The 14,010-nt window shown below is 53.7% G+C and overlaps 1 protein-coding gene across 1 annotated transcript in view; it reads left to right on the top strand.

Moving 5' to 3' along the window:
* Nucleotides 1-152: 152 nt before the first annotated feature.
* The window catches only part of PRDM15 (PR/SET domain 15), a 44,455-nt gene continuing 30,597 nt past the window's right edge, over nt 153-14,010 (top strand). The window contains exons 1-9 of the mRNA XM_090271030.1: nt 153-192; nt 450-543; nt 2,040-2,193; nt 4,445-4,697; nt 8,644-8,745; nt 10,034-10,258; nt 11,822-11,951; nt 13,282-13,463; nt 13,583-13,677. Of these exons, the coding sequence (XP_090127156.1) occupies nt 153-192; nt 450-543; nt 2,040-2,193; nt 4,445-4,697; nt 8,644-8,745; nt 10,034-10,258; nt 11,822-11,951; nt 13,282-13,463; nt 13,583-13,677 (1,275 nt within the window). The remainder of the gene's footprint in view (nt 193-449; nt 544-2,039; nt 2,194-4,444; nt 4,698-8,643; nt 8,746-10,033; nt 10,259-11,821; nt 11,952-13,281; nt 13,464-13,582; nt 13,678-14,010) is intronic.

The raw sequence follows: 14,010 nt of genomic DNA, 5'->3' as shown, positions 1-14,010 counted from the left end.
TGAAATGATTTTACTTGCTTTAAGAAGCACGATTCATTACACGAGAATTGTGTGGCAGGGGCGTAGTTTTAAAAGGCTCATCTCTCTCAGAATTCCTGGCGAAGGGCCCTTTGCAGGGGTTGGCAGTTGATTCAGAAAAATCATCCAGGGGTATGGAGAGCGGTTTATGGTGCGTTAGGTTTATAGTAACAGGTGAGACTGGTGAATTTTCATTTCTTGTCATTCCTTGGGAAGATCTTGTTCTTCGTCACCAAACAGGTGACTCTTCATGCTTTGAAATGTGCCAGAGAGCTGAGTCTTTTCCTTGGGGGGCACATCCTGTGTCTGCACTGTGTTATGTTTGTGGGGAGCAGTGTCGGTCACCCCCATCAGGCAGGGAGTGTGTGCTTCCTGGGCGGGGAGCCGATGTCCTTCTGGGGTCTCCCCCTGATGTTGATGTCTGTTTGCAGGGTGTGAAGACTGCAGCCAGTACCACGACTCTGAGTGTCCTGAGCTGGGCCCCGTGGTCACGGTCAAGGACTCCTTTGTGTTAAGCAGGGCCAGGTGAGTGGCGCCTAGAGCTGTTGTTACAGCTCTGCCTGTCCAGCAGGGCTGTCTGCATGGCTCTGCAGCGCAGCCGGGCGGCCTCGACATCTGCAGAAAGGGAGGACCCCGGAGGATGGGGAGGGCAGACCGCAGGTGACGAGGACTGTCCTCAGCTGCCCGAGGGCGTCTGTGACTTCCACCCCCTGGGAACTGAGTCGTGTGTTGCCGGGAGGAGTCAGGCATGTCTCCAAGGCTTCAGAGGGAATGGCTCCTGTCTAGTTCGTGGTTCTGGGGAGCCAAGCTGAGACCCAGGCAGGCCCAGAGGAGAACTGATTGGTTGGGCTGGTTTATGGGTTGAGGAGCAACGGCCAAGTTGTAGGTCTGCTCGCACGGTTTCCCCATGGCCCAAATCTAGACCTGCCACCCTACTGACCGATGCCCACTGTGGGCCATGTGGGTGGGATAGGGAGCAGCAGTGAGTGCAGGTAGCAAGACTAAGCCGTGGCAGCTTCTGGAAAAGCACCTGCAGATCCAGTCAGGAGGCTCAGTGGCTCTACCATTCCACTGTGTCCCTGCAGGGGCCATGTCACCTGGTGGGCCGGAGCAAGGGCTGAGTGACTGCTGGTTCACAGCCCAGGTCAGCCATGTGGTAGCTCTTTGAACTTGGATCAGGCATTCTTTCTGCACCTCAATTGCCTCATTTGTAAAGCAAGCAGAATCACAGTACCCCCTGTAAATACTGTGGTCATTATACATGATCTAGTGCCTGGCACAAGGAGGTACTGTACTATAATTATCTTATCAGTGCTATTTCTAGAAGTCTCCCAGCTGGTTTCCCAGCCTCTTTATTATTTACTTTTTCTCACTGTGACTTACCTTCTCAAAACAAAGAGATTAATAATTTTGCCTGAAGTAGAGATGGATCAGCTCTCTCCCAAAACCTCCCGTGGCTGCCTGCTGCCCACAAAACCCCACTGGGAACCATCAGCCCCTCAGTGGACCCTCCCTAATTGGGTTCCTCGCTGATGCTTTGGCGCATGTGGGGTCCCAGCCCGTGTGCCCTCTCCTCCAGCACTGCCTCCTTGACATTCTCCTGTTTACTTACAAAGGCCACATCCTCCACGAATCCAACCAGTTTAGCCCAGCTGGAAGCCCTTTCCTGGCCTCTGGAGTGCCCGTGGCTCTTCCTCTCTTTCTCGTGGAACTTTCCACGTGGCCCCTGGTCTCAGAGCGCCTGTAGTCTTTCTCCCTCCCTGGCCTGTGTGCTTCTGTGGGCAAGAGCCGTCTGCACCGTCTCTGTAGGCCCGGCGCACCCCACGCCTGAAGTACGTGTGTGTTGGCTCAGTCTCAGGCGGGTGGGGATCGTAAATTGTCCTGTAGTAAGTGGCCCTCCGTCATGCACCCTGGGCGGTGGGTAAGAGCGAGCTTTTCATGAATCTTCGTCACCTGCGTCCCTGTGTGTGGGCCTGGCTCCGGCCGGGGGCACCCTGGGACTCGTCGGGCTCCATTTTCAGGTCGTCCCTTCCCTCCAACTTGGAGATCAGACGACTGGAAGATGGAGCCGAAGGCGTGTTCGCTGTGACGCAGCTCGTCAAGCGAACCCAGTTTGGGCCCTTCGAGTCGAGGAGAGTCGCCAAATGGGAGAAGGAATCTGCCTTTCCGCTGAAGGTAAAGGCTGTGCTGACGGGGCTGAGGAGCCGGGTGCCCTATGACCTTCCTCCATGCGTGGGGGGCCGCAGCTGCTGAGTGCCTGCGGCTCACTGGGGTCCTGGAAACAGCTCCACGCAGTGCAGTTCTGCTTGACTTCCAGCGGAATGTCCCCCTTTTAGCTTGCGTTTTGTCTCACAAGAGCATCCAAGTTAAGTCAGCAATTTGTCATTTTCAACTTCGCAAACACTAAAGAGCATGTATTTAAAATGTAGGCAAGGGGAGACCCAGATGTTGCCTTCACTTCTCTTACGACCTAGGTGGATGTTACAGGCTGTAGGAGGCGGACGCGTCTGTCACTTCTTGCAGTAGTGCGCTGGCCTAGTGACTGTCACACCTAGGCAGGGTGAATGTACTTTGCCAAGCTCTTTCCAAAGGAGGGTGTTTTGTTTAGGCTGCGGTTGGCACCGGTGCAAAGTTTGGCAGCTCTAAAAAGCCCATCAGACTTGGGATAGGACCGCTTTTATGTGAAATTGAGGGCAACCGAATGGGAGTTGCAGGGAGGGCTTAGAAGGCTGGAAGTGAGACCCGTGGGAGCCCACGAGGCCAGGGGCTGCAGGTGGTGTTCATGGCCTGTCCCTGTGCCCAGCGCAAGCCTGAGAAATAACAGAGGAGGAGCAGGGCAGGGCGCTGGTCAGCCACAGTCACCCACAGAGGCGGGCTCTTCTCAGAGACCCTTAGCAGAGGCCGACCTTTTGGGACAGATGAAATCGATAACCTCGGCTTTGGGGCAGTCCTTGGAAAATTGAACTCACAAGGCCAATCTCAGCTAAATGAGGGAAAAGGAAAGGCATTTATTTGTTTACAAGAAAAGAGAAAGAAAGAAGGAAAGGCTGCTGGCTGCTGTCCTTCGTGGGACCTGGGCCACATGATACACGGTCTCCATGGGTCAAGGTCCCTTTGAAACAGCCCTTTATGCACGTCTTGGTTTCTTTCAGTGACCTGATGCTGAAGGTCCATGTCTGGCATGTGTGCTGTTCAGCCCAGGCTCAGTGTGGAGCACTTGCGTGCCTGGGGCAGCTTTATGCCCCTTGGAAGGAGGGCTGAGGCCCACTGGGAGCACGCCCCTACACCAGCTGGGGGTCATTGGGCACCTGGTGCCCCCCTCTGCCCTCTCCCCTAGTGTCTGAGGGCTTCATCCTCAGAGGAGGCCTCCTGCTCATTAGCAGTGGGGAGCTTCTATCGGAAAATCTCAGGAGAAGGAGAAGGGAGAGATTTTTTTCCTACGGTGAGGAAGTAACAAGTACATCAGAAAATAGGGGACAAGAACTCCCTATGCTGTGTGCTTACTTTGAACTTCAAAATACTTGTTTCTTCCCCTGCTTGCATTTAATCCATAAGGAACAGTTCTCTGTTACAGAAGCAGGCACATCTTCGAAAGACCAGAGAACTTTGCTAAAGTCACTAAACACCCTGTAATAGAGCCGGGAGAACTCAGGTGTCCTGATGCCCATCTGGACCATGAGTACAACATGGCAACTAATTTCCAACTGGGCCATGCATAGAACTCAGGTGAATCAATGAGACCTGGACCAGGTATAGAGCCCAGATATCCCAGTGACACCTGGACCATGAGTACAACTCAGGCATCCCCATTCCTAACTGGGCCATGGGTAGAATTCAGGTGTCCCAACGACATCTGGACCAGGTGCAGAGCTCAGGCGTCCCATTTCCCACCTGGGCCGGAAGTAGAACTCAGGCATTCTGATTCCCAGTGAGGTCATGTGTCCAATGACACGTGGACCAGGAGTAGAACTCAGGTGTTCTAATGATACTTGAACAAGGAATAAAACTCAGGTGTCCTGATGCCACCTAGATCACAAGTAGAAGTACCTAGACACCCACCTGGACCACAGGTCAAAATCAGGCATCCTAGTCACCAACTGAGCCATGCATAAACTCAAGTGTCCCAATGACACCTGGACCAGGTGTAGAGCTCAGGAGCCTCAGTTCCCAACAGGGCGAAGACCTCAGGTTTCCCTATGACACCTGGATCTTTCTCTGTATCTGCCTGTGACCAGCCTGACTTGTCTGAGACCCCCCCTGACTACTGTAAAGCCCTAAACAGGACCTGTACGGAGCCCGATTTGGCCCCAGTGCTGCACCGTCTAGACCGGTGGCTCAGCCCGTCCCCCTTCCCTCCCCCCCACATATATGCTGACACAGACGGGCGGCTAACCAGATCCTCCACGGTGGGCCCACTCCCTCTCAGGTGTTCCAGAAGGATGGGCACCCCGTGTGCTTTGACACCTCCAACGAGGACGACTGCAACTGGATGATGCTGGTGCGGCCAGCGGTGGGGCCCGAGCACCAGAACCTCACGGCCTTCCAGCACGACAATGACGTGTACTTCACCACCTCGAGGGACATCCCCCCTGGCACCGAGCTGCGCGTGTGGTACGCGGCCTTTTATGCCAAGAAGATGGACAAGCCCATGCTGAAGCAGGCCTGCTCCAGCGTCCACGGTACGTGGTGGGCCTCGCACAGGCGCTGAGGGCCCGGGGCTGTGTGCGGGCCCCGGTGTCAGTGAGCAATTGTACCTGGCGAGTTGGCTGGGCGTGGGGCAAGCAGAGCGTGGGTCTTGACCCCACATGCCTGGGTGTTGCTCCGCTTGGTCAATTTCCGGGCTGATAAACAAATAGAAGATCTCACCTCTCAGCCAGACCCTTGCTGGTGGAAAGCTGCACCTCTGAATTCTGCTGCAGTAAATCCCGCATTCGCACACAACACGCCGCATCCCAGCTCTGCCCGCAGGGCTTCGCACACAGTGGCTCATCCTGTCCTCTGAGGTCGGGTGTTGTCCCTGGTGTGGGGCAGAGGAAACTGAGCACAGAGAGGGTAAGGAGCCTGTCCCCAGTCCACTGCAGGAGACGGAGGAATCTGGCTCCAGGGCTGTGCGGTCCACCTCACAGCCTCCTCTAGAACGTGGGGTATGTGCATGCGTGTGTACACATGTATGTGTGTGCGTTCAAAGAAAGACCTCGTGACAGTCAAACCCGATGTTCCTATTAGAAATGCAAATCAAAGTCGTATCTGGCAAAGAGGGTCCAGGCATCACTTTGTGAGGTGACCCATTGAATTTAAATCTTTCCAGCTGTGGGTCTTGGTGGCGTGGGTCATCTCCACAGACCCCTGAGAGACCCAGGACGTGGCTGACTCTGGACGTTTTCAACCTGTCATAACCACACTTGCCCATGCTCCTCCTGGTGCCGTGGGGGGGCCATGTTTATTGTTGCCATGAAGATTATCGCCCCGACGCCCCCACGTGGCAGGATTCCAGCAAGCAAATGGCTTGTTCCCTCTGTAGTAAACCCAGTGTGATTCAAAACAGCTCTAGAGCGAGTCTTCATGTTTGGAAGGTTGGTCTGTCTGGTGTGTGCGCTCATGTGGCTGAGGTTTGGGGAGCTGCCTTGGGTGACACCCAGCGGAGTATGAGGGGAGGACCCCATGACGCTGCCCAAATGACAGAACTAGATTGTCTCACAGTCTGGAGGCCAGGAGCTGGAGGTCAAGGTGGGGGCGGGGCTGGTTCTTTCTGGAGGCTTTGAGGGAGAACCCTTTCTCGGCCTCTTGGGATCTGGTGGTGTGGGCAGCCCTTGGCTTTTCTTGGCTTGTAGCTGCATCACTCGGATCCCTGCCTGTGTCTTCACAAGGCTCTCTCCTTGTGTCCCAGTGTCCTCTTCTTAAGAGGATACCAGTCATTGGATTTGGGGTCCACCTGAATCCAACCTGACCTCATCTTACTCTCATGACAACTGCAGAGACCCTACCCAAAGCTTCCAGGTGGCCCTGAGTGCCAGGGGTCACTCTCCAGCCACTGCAGGCTGGGTGGGCGCTGGTGGAGTGGGGAGCTCCTGGGGGCGTCCAAGGGGAATGTCAGGGGAGCCAGGTGCCCTACGCTCCAGGTCTGGTGGCAGCAGGAAGATAAAGGCAGCTTGGCAGCACGGGTGGCCGGTTGCCCCTTCACAGACACATTCATGGGAAGACTGGGCTTTATGGGGGGTCTTATTTTGATAGTGAAGTGAACAGAAAGAATTTGGAGAGACCGATGACTTTCCGCCATCCTCTAGGATTTGCTACAGCCAGGCACCTGGCCCCGAGGGAGGCGCCCGCTGTGGTGCCCCACTGGGTCAGGGGTCCACGTCCAGCATGACGAGCTGGGCTCCCCAGCGCCGTGCAGGATTGCTGGGCTCTGTCTGAGCTGGCGCTCTCGTGTCCCCAGTACGTTACGGCCCAGCCGTGGGTGAGACTAGCCCAGACTGCGCGTCAGGATTTGGGTTGTTAGAGGCTGACCTTGTCATTTATGTCCTGGATGATGGTGCACCCCTCACAGTGCTCAAGGTCAAGGTCAAAGCAAAGGCCGATGCCACTTGCTGGAGTTACAGTTGTTCTGTTTGCTTTTTACCTGCTGCGGAGCTCTTTAATCTGGAGCTGATTTTTCAGAGAGTAGGTTTTAATGACGTTAGCCTGGTACTGTATTGTCCTGATCACTGTTGTTCAGGAATACGAGGGTGACTGTAACTCCTCCTCTAGGTTCCGAGAATGTGGGACGCTGTTCACGACAGGACAACTAGCATAAGCTGGAAGGCATGGTCACCCCAAACTAGTTTTTGAATTGAGGAAATAAGTAAGCAACTTAGGTAATCTCAAACTTTGGAAATACTATTCATGGTTTCCCGTTTTGGGAAAAATGACAAGCATGTTTTGGAAATTAGTGCAAGTCACTGGCTACTATAGTGGGTGTGAACGGGTGACTGCGTGAGGTTCAGGGTTGGCCGTCAACACCACATCTTCAGAATTGCCTTTCTAATGAAAAAGATGAAATATAAACACATTTCATACATTTGGGCAACTATTTTAAATCACATAGAGCATCACCATTTTAAGTCAACAACAGCATTTTGATGAGCTGGCTCTAGTATTTTTTAAAGCAGCACCATTTACGTGTGGTTTACATACAATAAAACTTACCGATTTTAAGTGACCTTATTCCAGGAGATAAGTTTGGATTCATGTGGGTCAGCTTCCAGCCAACCCACATCTCATCCTTTCCTGAAACTCCTGGGCAAGTGTGTCCTCCCTTTAGAACCCCTTGTGTTTGGGAAGGTGAGTGAGAAACGGGAATTTGGCTCTGACCTCCTGACCTACTTCATGCAGGTATTCCCAGAGGACTCTCAGAGATCAGGGGTTGGTTTGGAGGGGACAGCCCACCACAGTACGCTGCTTCCCATTCCACTCGGTCCTGACCCCTCTGCTCACTATATGCTCTTAATATAACAAAAATTTCATATTGCATTTATATTTCTTCTTTTTTAATCCTACAAGGACTCAGAAAGTGCATGCCAACAATTGGAGCAAATCAACATCTTTTTCTTCCATCCTTTGCATCCTTATTGCTCACTTTTGATACAGAAAGATGTGTACTTTTCCCCAATACTGAAGGTACCTGCAGTCGCAGTTCTAGATGATTTAGTTAAGAACCCAGGAGTTTATTGTGTGAGTGGCCCTTGAGTGTCAACACCGGCTATACAGTGACAGGAGTGGGCATGGTGGTGATGGCTCATGGCCCTAGGCCAGCCCTGACAGGCTGCCTGATGGGGTTTAGAGAAGTCAGGCTGGGCCAGAAGATCACGTCCCCAACATTTAGGTCCCACAAGGGCACCAGTCATTTTTTAACAGGGAGACTTCAGTTCCCCTCTTCACAGCCAGGGCTCCCCCTCTGTCTTCCGTGAGGCCTGGTCATCTCCTGCCTCCTTAGGCCCCTGAGGTTCTGTGATGAAGAAGGACGAGAGGCGTGCCCTGGCCAGCAGCCACCTGCCCTGCGTGGCTACTTAACTCTAAATTCAAATGAAATAGAATGAAAAACTCAGTCCCTTGGGAGCACTGGCACATGGGGCTGCCATCCAGGACAGCGCAGTTACAGAGCATCCCTGTCATTGCACAAAGCGGTGGACAGCGCTGGGCTGAGGCTGTTGCCACACCAGGCTCAGGGCATGTGGACTGGCCATTTTGGGTCCCTCTGTCCCTTGTTGTGTGAGCCGATGAGAGACTGAGGAATTTGATTTTGTGTGTAGGACGCATTTTTTTTCTTGAGGTCATTCGAAGGGTGTGCCTGGTGCCCCTGGACGGGCTTCTTGGAGGAAGACCTTGATGACTAGAGAGACCCTGCCTGAGGCTGCTATGGCGCCACCTCTTGGTGCTCGGTTTCCTCATCTGTGAAATGAGGGCATTCGTGAGGCCGGATGACCCCATGTGTGTAAAACTCCGAGGGCAGAGCAGTGCCTGGACCATCGAAGGTGCTCGTGAGCCGTCGCCACTCACTGTCACCTGTGAGGACAGGTGCATTCTCTGCTGGGCTGGGCCTCCGGGGACAGACGAGTTGCTGAGGATCACCTTGTCTCTCTCTTGAAGCCACAGGCACCCCGGAAAACAGCGCCCCGGTGGAATCGGAGCTGAGCCAGTGGGTGTGTAAAGTGTGTTCTGCCACCTTCCTGGAGCTGCAGCTCCTGAATGGTAAGGGGGGGGGGGGGGGCTCGGGTTGCTGGGTTAGATTCTCACAGGTCCTGTGTTGGTCACTGGGGTCTGTGCGGTCACCTGCACGCCATCCCTTTTGGACGGCCAGACGCACGGCCGTCGGGATACTCCCTGGCTTCCTGGAGCAGCTCAGCCCTGGGAGCGTGTCTCTCAGAACTGCATGTGTGGGAAGCAGGCCCTCTGCCCAGTGCCTCCCTCAGCTCGTGTTCCTATGCTGTGGCGTGAAGTCCCCTCCGTGTGCGTCTGGCGTCATGAGGTCTTACTCTCTTCCTCCCGTTAAGCTCAGTGGTGTATTTCAGTTGTGGGGGGGCCGGGGGGGGGCTCTGATTTTATCTAGTCTTTCCAAGTGTTTTCAGCCAGAAGGGCTCATTGTTAGCGTGCTCTGCCTTGTGGCTGAGCCGCCAAACCCTTCCCCTGACACGTGTCGCATAGCACTGCGCTCGCCTGTGATTTACGCTCCCTCCCTGGTTCTCCGTGGGCACACGCCCAGCGCAGTGTCCCTAAGTACAGGACAAATGAAGGTGTAACAACTTCATACCCAGCGCCCGAGTTGAACCAGTGGAGGTTTACAATATGAAGAATCGGTCCTTGGCCCAGTGTGCACACAGGTGCCTTCTGTCATTTCAGGCATTGGTCCCCAGCATCCTGTGGGTCCTCCCCCTCCTTCCTGCTGGTGCCCTGAGACCCAGTGGTCGAGCCAAGTCCCCTTCACTTGGGAGCTTGGCCGCTCTCCACCTTTGTGCCCCCTCTGCCTGCCTGTCTCCTGTGCTTCGTCCGGGTTTCTTGGCCTCTGATGTTCCTGAGGCTTTGTTAGCTTGAAAATAAAGCAAAGGGGTTTTTGCAGTTATGCACTGTTTTTAAAGATGTGGATTGAATATTTCTCCTGTTCCGCTTACAGGTTACATTTTTAAGTAATCGTGTTGTGCACTTGTTGTAGAAAAATCAGAAAACACAAATAAGCCTAAAGAGAGAACCACACTGGGGTTTTCACATACCCTTCCATACTTCCGTTTGCACACACGTGTGTACACATGCCTTTCGTTTGTACAGCCCTGTGTGTGGTGAACCTCATTGACTTTTGAAAGTACCAGTCGTGTTTGGTGCAGTGGGAATGCTTTATTTTCCAAAGCAGTGGAAATAAAGTTTACTTACGTATGCTGAGGGCACACAGTTAGCAACTAAAACTGCAGAAAAAAACCGAGGGGTGGGAGCAGCCACGCTGACGGGCCTCCTCGTGCCCCCGGGCCTGTGCCTCCCTCTGCCACAGAGCATCTGCTGGGTCACTTGGAACAAACCAAAAGCCTTGCTCCGGCCAGCCAGCAGGAAGGGGCTCCAGACAAGGAACCAGACACGTCTCAGGGGGAGTCTCCTGCAGTTCCCAAGAGCGTCAGTGCCACCAAAGAGCAGAAGAAAAAGCCTCGAAGAGGGAGAAAACCCAAAGTCTCGAAACCAGAGCAGCCTCTGGTCATCATTGAAGGCAAGGAGCCAGCAGGTGAGGGGTGGTCCTGGGGGAGGAGCCAGCAGGTGAGAGAGGTAGTCCTGGGGGAGGAGCCAGCAGGTGAGGGGTGGTCCTGGGGGAGGAGCCAGCAGGTGAGGGCTGGTCCTGGGGGAGGAGCCAGCAGGTGAGGGCTGGTCCTGGGGGAGGAGCCAGCAGGCCAGGGCTAGTCTTGGGAGACTGGGAGCAACCCAAGGCCATGTCACCTGTCACCTGTTTGGGGCATGAAAACTCAGCACTGGGAGCCCACGTGGAGTGGAATCTAAGTCCTCCTCTTTTTCCGTAAATTAGCTCTTTTGGAGTACAGTTTACGTATGATACAATTTGCGCGAGGAAGTGTGCAGGTTGTGAACTTGGACAGGTGGGGCCACCTGCGTAACCAGCACCTGACTGAGACAGGACTTTTCCATCTCCCAGCCACTGGCCCCCCGTCTCTTGGGAATCGGGCTTGCCCATCCCAGGAGTTCACGTGAACGGCGCTCCTCCAGTGTCGGGTGTCAGGCATGGGGCACGTGGGCTGCCTCGGCCATGCCTCCTTGGCGGCCTAGCAGTGTTAGTCATTGCGTGACTGCCCCTCCTCCACTCCCCGTCACGTGTGGGTGGGCATGCAGCTGGTTTCCCAGCCATGGCTGAAGCTCATTCTCCCTGACAACACCCCCAGTTGAGTTTAGAGGGGCCTTTGACCCACCTTTGCGGCATGGGTCCCCTCGCTGCCTTCCTGACTGACCACTGGGCAGTTTTCTTTTTGCTGCTGTTTTATCCCAGCAGAAAGTAAGAGAAAACTATTCTTATTCTTTCTGAGAATTAAAAAGAGTTAGAGGAACAGCCTTCATGTAGCACGCCCAGCTTTGCCCCTCACTGGCCAGTGTGCAGCCTGCTCACGGTCTCCGTGCTCTGTGGGCCTGGTGGGGCAGAAGGGGGTGAGCCTCCCCCTTCTCTGGACAGGTAGGGCAAGTGAAGACCCAGCAGCTACTCAGCGATTATTTCTCTAATGGTTAGTTGCGTTAGGAAGACGCGTAGCGGGTCACGTGGTCGGACCAGTGCTAATTCTCTTGTGTGATCTTCCTGTATCTTTTTTGTCCAGAGACTTGGGCCAGGGTCCCTATTACTGTGGTTATTTCGTATTTGACTCTTGTGCTGAATGGTTATCACTTTTGAACATACTCAAGGTGGCTTGTCTAGTTATAAAATTAATATCTTTAAATCTCTGTCACGAGTAAATTCATAAATTATAAGATTCCACTATATATCAAAACGCTTTGTTTTTGGTTGGGGTGAAGAGGGATGGAAATAGCATTACCACTACTGTGGTTTTAAAAAAGAAGCACAATGTATCACTCCAGCTTTGAGTTAAGAATATCCTGCTTTTCTGTGTATACAGTTAAACACATGGGTTCTAAAATGTTGCTAGTTTTCCTTTCTTTTCTTTTGCCCCGTGTAAATCTTGGAATCTGCGTCTACATCGTGGGCCTGGCTGTGGTCCCCGTGGGTGTCTTGGTTGGGCTGTGTCCTGTCCCCTGCCCTGGTGGTGACATGGCCTGTCCCATTCCTTCTACACAGAGCAAGTGGCAGAAATCATCACTGAGGTGCCACCGGACGAGCCTGTGACTGCCGCGCCTGATGAGCACATCATGGAGCTGGTCCTGGGGAAGCTGGCCACCACCGCCGGCGACGCGGCTGCAGTGCCAAAGTGAGTCCCGCCCCAGCCCTCGGGGCAGGAAGCACCGGTGGCCGGGATTCCCATTGGGAGGGAAGGGGCCTCCCGAGGGGAAGGCCTGATGAGAGGAGGGTCTTGTTCTCCTGATGGAAACCAATGAGCCTGGGCAGCTGTCGAAACCCAGTTTAATGGTGCATCTATCATGAAAACAGCTTTCTAAATATTTTTATAGTGGTAAAATAGACATAACATGAAATTTATTACCTTAGCCATTTTAAGAGTACAGTTCAGTGTTTTTAAATACAGTCACTGTCATCCATCTTCATAACTTTTTTATCTTCCTTAAACTGAAATCCTATACTTATTTAACAGTTACTACCTGTCCCCCTCCCCAGCCCCTGGCACCCACCCTTCCACTTCCTGTGTCTATGAGTCTGAATACTCTGGGCACCTCATGTAAGTGAAGTCACCCATATGCGTCCTTCTGTGTCTGGCTGTGCCCCTCAGCAGGAGGCCCTCCAGGCTCATCCGTGCTGTGCCCTGTGTCTGAATGTCCTTCCGTGTTAAGGCTGAGGAATAGTCCCCCATAGGGATGGACCACATTTTGTTTCTCCAGTCCTGCTTCAGTGAGCACACGGGTCACCCCCACCTCTTGGCTTTTAGGATAAAGCAGTTTTATATTTGAATTTCTGTAAATTAACACCTTACTAGGTGTTTTCTTTTTTCTTTGTGTGAACAAGGAAAGTGTCTTTTGTATTTCATTGTTATTCTTGGATAATTTTTGCCCTGAAGTTGAATAAGCTGGTGGCAATTCTTTTCTCCTCCAGCTCTTTTTGGAGTGCCTCTGACCGTTGTCAAAATGTGCCTGGTCCTCCACAGTCTGGAAACTTGTGGAAATACTGAAACCAAAGTCATGACAGAAATGGTGTTACCTGTTTGTTTATTTACAATCTACCTTATTGCCCAAGGGTTTTCATGACTTAGAATCAAAAACATGTTTAACAGGCAGAAGACACTTTAAAAATCGGGTGCAGGGAAAATAGAAAGCAGTGAGCAAACAGCACAGATGTGGCTTCTCTAGCTGAAGCCCAGGCTGGGCTTGAGGCTTTCTGGTAGCCAGAGGTAAACTTATTAGGATGTGTGGCCGGTACAGAGAAAGCTTCCTCTGCCATTGCACATCCAAGGTGCCTCTCCTTCTGGATGCCCAGGCCCCTGGGGGATGCCTGAGCTTCTCCCCTTCCTTCGCTCATCAAGCTGGGACGATTTGGAAGGACTCTTTCCAAGAAGGCGGTAGCCTTGAACTCTTTCCCCCCAACAGCCCAGTGTCCCACCTGTCTCACAGCCCGCTTGTCGCCCTGGTCAGGTTCCCGCATCACCAGAGCAGCAGCATCACGCTCAAGAGGAGCCTGATCCTCTCGAGCCGACACGGCATCCGGCGGAAGCTGGTCCGGCAGCTGGGGGAGCACCGGCGGGTCTACCAGTGCAGCACCTGCAGCAAGGTCTTCCAGAACAGCAGCAACCTGAGCAGGCACGTGCGCTCGCACGGTGAGTCCCGGCTCCTCTGCCAGCGGCGGCGCGGCCGGGGGCTGCCCGGCCCACGCGGACCCCGGAAGCCAGCAGTTCAGGGGCGCCATCGGGTCAGCTTTTTATCGCTGGTTCCTTAGGTGACAAGCTGTTCAAGTGTGAGGAGTGTGCCAAGCTGTTCAGCCGTAAGGAGAGTCTCAAGCAGCACGTCTCTTACAAGCACAGCAGGAATGAGGTGCGTGCGGCTGTGGCTTCTCTTCCTGGTTTCAGGGTGAAGCAGGCCACCGACCGAGCCGTCCAGGCAGGGCGAGGGGCTAGGGCCAGGGGAGAGGGGAGAACCGCAGCGGCCGCGCCCTATGGCATGTGCAGGTGGCCTGGCCAGGCACGGACAGGGTGGCCAGGAGGAGTGGGAAGCGGTGAGCAGGCAGGCACCTGAGTATGGGGTGCTCTTTCTAGGGAAATTGGGTGGGAAGAGTGAAAAGCTCTTCATGTTCCTAAGTGGAGCAGGAGAGGCATAGAAAAGCGTCGTAAACCACACAGAACGGGGACGTTGCTAGAATGGCCCAGC

Source organism: Furipterus horrens, unplaced genomic scaffold, assembly GCF_987537825.1.
Source record: "Furipterus horrens unplaced genomic scaffold, mFurHor1.1.pri manual_scaffold_1, whole genome shotgun sequence".
In the NCBI taxonomy this organism is placed as follows: Eukaryota; Metazoa; Chordata; class Mammalia; order Chiroptera; family Furipteridae; genus Furipterus; species Furipterus horrens.
The sequence above is the reverse complement of the archived record's forward strand: the minus strand, read 5'-3'. Positions and strand labels throughout refer to the sequence as shown.